At 33.7% G+C, this 6,837-nt stretch overlaps 1 protein-coding gene across 1 annotated transcript; it reads right to left on the reverse strand.

Moving 5' to 3' along the window:
- Positions 1–1,534: 1,534 nt before the first annotated feature.
- LOC106681323 (cuticle protein 21-like) lies at positions 1,535–2,393 on the reverse strand. The gene is made up of 2 exons (XM_014421578.2): positions 2,375–2,393; positions 1,535–2,282 (listed from the first exon to the last, which is right to left on the reverse strand). Exons 1-2 carry the CDS (start codon positions 2,384–2,386, stop codon positions 1,584–1,586), a joined length of 711 nt encoding a protein of 236 aa, XP_014277064.1. The 5' UTR covers positions 2,387–2,393; the 3' UTR covers positions 1,535–1,583.
- Positions 2,394–6,837: the final 4,444 nt, after the last annotated feature.

A 6,837-nucleotide genomic window follows, 5' to 3' on the forward strand; every position in this document is an offset into this window, starting at 1 on the left:
AACGAATTATCGAATAACGAAGTACCGGAAGATGAAGAGGAAACGTAATGTAGGTAGGGGACGACAAATATGTAATAAAAGGTTTTAAAGATGAAATAATGCGTGCAAAAGTGGGCGGAAAAAAAAAATAATGTGAATTTATAAAAAAAAATAATAATAATTAATTTTTTAATAAATTAACTATTTGTGAATATGTTAATGATAAGTTGTTCTTATCGGTTTTTTTCATATTTTATAATTTTTAAGTTTCTTTCTCAGGGTGCCTAATGAAACTTTTCTGTTCAGGAAGGTATTTAGCCAGATAAGAGCTCTCTCTGTTAACCCTATCAAAAGCATTTTGATCATTTGTCCATCTTGCCACACCTCATCAAGCTGTTTATCGAAGTACATCGAGGCCGCAAGTATGAGTCCTGTCCATCTTCAATATGGGTGATCAAGGTGATAAGGTTTTCCGTGAATCTTTCTTTTCTGAAGATTGCTAATTTTAATGTTAAGAGACTTTTCTTTTTCAAGGTTCATATCACTTTATTTACATTTTCGATCCGACCCACCACTGTTATTGGATGACAGTTATTAACACTTTAGAAATCTTGTTATTCCTTGCTCTATACATTTTGTGTTGGAAATCTCTCACGTACCCAAACCATCATGATATATCTGGAATTCCTTAGGATTATAATCTTTGGATTACTAATAAAACCAATTTCTTCAAATGATCCTGCATCTAGACTCACTATAATCATTGTAGTCCCACTTCACATTCTATCACCTTTCCTAAATTTCTTTGAAATGAAGTATAAAAAAAGGTATTGCGGACTCTTACAATTTAATTTTTGTGAAGGGCTCCACTAAACCTTCAAATCCCTCTCGTATCCGATCCAAAATCCTTAATGCTCCTAATATTGTTACAAATAAACCCATTCATAAGGACATCAACCTTCCATTTGTTGCCTATCAGACCAGAAACAAATATCAATCCTTCCATGATAAACCCCCAAATCCACTTCAATACATAATCCTCCTAGGCATCTGACAGGAAATGGTCTCGAGACCTTCTATTCCAGAAATGCTATTGGAGTGCTACGAGTAGTTTATCCACAACACCGTATCATGAACACAAACGACATCATATTAATTTGTTGTATATTTTTGTTATACAGTTGCGAATTCCAATAAATCAATCAAAAAGATTTTTTTCAAAGCTGTAACTGTAATAGTAAAATTTTATGAAAAATAACTTCTTGCATCAAAAATAAAGAAGATTGAAGACTGTAATGTTCTTGCTGATTGTAAAAAAATTCAAATTTATTCATGTTTGCTATTTTTTAATGCAATTTTCTTGGGAAATTTGAAGATGTGGAGAATGTGCCTTCAATTAGTTTAAAAAATACATTTAAATATAACTTCTATCGACTATTGTATCTATTACTTAAACTATATAAAAGAGATGACGATTTTATATTCATATTATTATGAAAATAAATTAATCAGGTGATATTACGTTTACACTAGGAAAAAATATGAAAACGTGAAATAGACTTTACATTTTTATTGTTTTTTTCTATGTACACAATAAATTATATTTAATGGTAGTAGGCAGGGGCGGCGTGGTAGGCAAGAGGAGCATGAGCGACGACTGGGGCGACCCTGGCGATGGGGGCAGCGAGCCTGGCGACTGGGGCGGCGTAGGCTGGGGCGATCCTAGCGATGGGGGCGGCGAGCCTGGCGACTGGGGCGGCGTAGGCTGGGGCGAGCCTGGCGACTGGAGCGGCATAGGCTGGGGCGATCCTAGCGATGGGGGCGGCGAGCCTGGCGACTGGGGCGGCGTAGGCTGGGGCGACAACCTTAGCAGCGACTGGAGCAACAGCGACTGGGGCGGCGTGAGCACCAGCTTCCTTGTGTACGACGGCGTTGAATCCGTTGACTGGATCAGCGGTGTAGTCGACGGTACGACGGCTGCCGTCGGGTTCGATCAGGGAGTAGCTGCCCTGGACGACATCTCCGTCACGGCTCTCGTGCTGGCTCTTGGAGTCACCGGTGAGGGCGTCCTGGATGTCATAGGCGTAGCTGTACTGTGGGTGTGGGTCGTATTCGTCGACGGCGGCGTGAGCGACAGCTACTGGAGCATGAGCTAGGACGGGGGCAGCACGGGCTACGGCAAGGGGGGCGGCAAGGGGGGCGGCGTAGGCCCTGGCTGCGATGGGTGCTCCTGGGGCGTAGACGGCTGGGGCGCCGATGATGCCTGCGCTAGCTACGGCGACGAAAGCCGCGAGGATGACTACCTGCAATAGAATTACACATCGATAAGAATTCACACACAACACATCACACTAACAGATTTGACCAGATCAGTAGGAGTATGTTTGAACTCTACCTTGAATGCCATTAATGTTGAATGTGCCCCTCACTGGCCGGTCGCGCTATATATACCAAAGCTGCTTGTGAAATCCACTCCCACCCATAAGTTGATAAAACTCGTGCATTTACCCTCAAAAAAACACGTTTATCCTAAATAACATAATTTAAAATTTAAGTTATATTTTGGTGATACATTCCAGTATTACTTAATGTCACTTAAAATTTGTCAAAGTAGAAATCAGTCTGTTCATATTCTGATAGTCTGTAATTTTTAGATTTTATAATAAAAAAATGATCTAATTTTATAAATTACTGACAAATAAAATTTTTTACATAATGGATATTATTATTATTATTCATATTATGAATGTAAATCTTCTAACGCTTGCTGTATACTTCATTAATCAAACCAATATTAGTCTTGCAATATTTTTTGTTTATTATTTCACATTCTTAGTAAAATATGACAAATCGTAAAGTTAGTGACTTATATAATTTCCGTAACTTAGCGGATTTTCTTCGAAGAATTTTTTAAGTTTGAATAGTAGGGAGCTCTTATTTATTTTTTTTTGTCTTGGAAAACTCCAGAAACTGCAGTTGCTAATTGTGCTCAAATAAAAAATAATGTGATTTAATCGTTGCTCCATGTTTACTTTCTGGAATATATATATATATATTATTGACGGGTATCAGGCCTTAACCGAAATTTGGCGGATATAACTTACAACATATAGTTCAGTTCAGGACACCAAGTTAATAGTGTGTGAACTTATGTGTATTATTATTTGAGGACTACCTCTAAGAAGATTCTTTTTAACCTGATCTGTCTATTGCTAGCAATGAATTAATTGTTAAACCTTAACGATTGCACTGAAAATATGTTAATTTGGTCAACGACTTTTATTTTCTTGGTTCCAAATTATTTGAAGGAATGTCAGTCAAAGGCGGGCCTTATTAACTCCATGGGCGTGGCTGAGGAATAGTCGAAGCCAATTACCGGCTGGCTTATGTCTCAATGTAGATTACAATGGTGGACATTCCTATTAACTTCAACGTAAATATTAGTTCCAAAGGCGTGGTCAAGTATACTTTTTTTGGCTTCACGTTACCTTTGAAGGAGAGTAAAGCATGATACTGGATTTAGTCATTTTTGTTTTTATCCAATTTAATAAAAATATGATCAAGCAAATAATATTAATATATCCACTAAAAATTATAACTCTTTTAGAAATGTTATCGAAATGCGGTATACACAATTTGTTTAAATTTTGTGCATTAACATATAGTTCCAACTGCAATTCTCTCTGAGATTAAAGGTATTTTTCTTTCTATTCAACTGAGCCATTTCAGGTTGGGGAATTTCAATTTACATACAATTTTATTTTATATCACATTTTAATTTTCCGACTGCTTATTGATTTAAATGTTCACAGTAATTGAATCCTTTATTAGGATTGAATTATTTATAGTATTTAATCGTTATAATCACCATTATTATTGATGAAATATATATTTCAGTGGGCTGTATCTATATAGTAATATAGTCACCTCCCTTATTTATGTTTAATAATAATTAGCTAGGTATTTTTATATTTAAGAATTTAATAAAAGTTGACACCTTAATAAAATATTCCTGTGAAAATTAAATATGAATGTACAAAAAAAAAATGTATTTATTTTAAATAAATAAAAAAAAAAAAGTGTGCTCCATCGTCTAGTTATTTACTAAACATTATTGTAATTGAAAAAAATCATTTAATTATTTTTAAATTAGCCTTCATAAAATATAATCATGTAGAAATAAGGATATTCGGATACAAAGACTTCACAGAAGAAACAGATATAAAACATCAAAAAAAGATAACTATATGAAAATATCTTTATATTACTAGGCATAAATATCGAAAACTATGCATAATTACCAGTCAAAATTGATGAGTCTGCCAAATATAGGTAGGGGAAATAAAAAATGGTGGCTGTTTCTAAACGTTAAAAATAATTAACTTTTTATTCGGAGCTCTATATCTTTACTACTACCAACAATAATAAAAAAAAACTAAGAGAGCATCATTTAAAGTAGAATAAATTTGCTAAAATGTAAGCCCTAATAGAGCTATTATTTAGGTTCAATAGTTCTCGAGATATAGCTTTTTAAAAAGCAACATTTCATAAAAATGTATGGAACGTACTGAAATATCTGTAGTTAGTTAATTTATTTTGAGAAATCTATATCTCAGAAACTATATGACGTACAGATGTCTATTAGCACTTACATTAAAGCTAGTTTAAAGAGCTATAAAGTAGTTTATAACGTTTATTTTCGTAGGAGTAGTAATTATCATGAAATTAGCTAAAATAAATTGATTTATAGTTATTCGGACAAATTTTCATTTATCTCCATGTGTGAACATCTTAAAAACTACTACCCTTACGAATATAAGTATCATAAACTACTTTATAATAAGTTCTAAATGGATCCAAATATATATTTTTACAAAAATCCAACATTTTATACGAACAACTAGAAATAAACATTTTGTGAGTTTTTTTTGTCAAATATCATAAAAACTACTACTCCTACAAAGATAAAAATTATAAAATATTTTATAGTAAATTTAACTAACTTGAACTAGGGTTCTGGCAAATATCTGTACGTCCCATGGTTTCTGAAATAAATGTTTTCATGAACCAAACCCATTGTCCTAACAACTATAAATCAATTTATTTTAGCAAATATCATGAAAACTATTATTCCTACGAAGGTAAAGGTCAGAAACTACTTTATGGTGTATTAAACTAGCTTTAATGTGATTTCTAATAGACATCTGTACGTCATATAGTTCCTGAGATATAGATTTCTCAAAATAAATTAACTAACTGCTGATATTTCAGTACATTTTTATGAAATGTGGCTTTTTCAAAGGCTATATCTCGAGAACTATTGGACGTAAATAGCTCTATTAGGGATAATATTTCAGCAAATTTACTCTTCTTTAAATAATCTTCTTTTAGATTTTCTAGTGTTGTTAGTAGTTTTAAAGCTCCTAATGACAATTTAATTTTTATTAAGGTTTTGAAACAACCCCTACGTTTTATTCCCCCTACCTATACTTGGCAGACTGATCAATTTTGACTAGTACAAAGTACAATGTCAAGTACTACTAAAATCGGGGTGAAATAACTGCCTTTTTTTCTCCTCGGCTCCTGTACTACACTGAGCTGATAGACATTGACCAACTTGTTGAGCTTCTAAACGGCACTCATTCTAGCGGTGATCGTTATAAATTTAAACAAATTATAAAAAAATCTGAATAAGTGTCAAATTTTATTAAATTTTTAAATATAACAATACCATATTCATTCTTTAAACATCAATAAGGGAGGTTACAATATTACTATGTAGATACCGCCCACTGACATATGCTGCATCAATACTTACTATAAATAATTTAATCCTGATAAAGGATACAATTACTGCGAACATTTAAGTCAATAAGCAGTATTCTAAACAGTTAAGTCAGAAGGAAATTTAAAAAAGTGATATAAAATAAAATGAAATTTAATGTAAATTGAAATGGGCCCATCCTGAAATGTCTTAGTTGAATAGAAAGAAAAATAAGGTTAATCTCAGAGATAATTGCAAATGAACCCATATGTTAATGCACATCATCGAAATATTATTAAAATTTTAAACCAATTGTGTAAACCGCCTTTCGTTAACATTGCTAAAAGAGCTTTATTTGTTTTCTTGGGTATATTATAACATAATTAGTTTCCTAACTAAAATATGAAGGTTTCTGGAAGTTTTCCAAGACAAAAAAAAATAACAGCTCCCTACTATCCAAACATGATAAATTCTACGAAGAAAAACCGCTTAGTTACGCGAAAATTACATATCTAACTTTAAGATTTGTCATATTTTACCATGAATATGAAATTATAAACAAAAAATATTGCAAAACTAATATCGGTTTGATTAATGAAGTACACATCAATCGTTAGAAGATTTACATTCATAATATTTAGGATTTAACTTCAGAGGATTAATATCAACAAATCTTAATACAGGGCATCGATAATAAAAATATAAATTTGTCAAAGAAACAGTTCCGAAAATATTTACATAAAAATTGAAAATAAATGCATGAGTTTTATCGACTTAAGGGTGGGAGTCGGTTTCACAAGTGACTTTGGTATATATAGCGCGACCTGCCAGTGAGGGGCACATTCAACATTCATGGCATTCAAGGTAGAGTTCGTGTGTACTTCTACTGATCTGGTCAAATCTGTTAGTGTGATGTGTTGTGTGTGAATTCTTATCGATGTGTAATTCTATTGCAGGTAGTCATCCTCGCGGCTTTAGTCGCTGTAGCTAGCGCAGGCATCATCGGCGCCCCAGCCGTCTACGCCCCAGGAGCACCTCTCGCAGTCAGGGCATACTCCGCCCCCCTTGCCGTAGCCCGTGCTGCCCCCGTCCTC

The sequence above is a fragment of the Halyomorpha halys genome, unplaced genomic scaffold, assembly GCF_000696795.3.
Source record: "Halyomorpha halys isolate HHAL.00 unplaced genomic scaffold, Hhal_1.1 Scaffold20.1, whole genome shotgun sequence".
NCBI classification, from domain to species: Eukaryota; Metazoa; Arthropoda; class Insecta; order Hemiptera; family Pentatomidae; genus Halyomorpha; species Halyomorpha halys.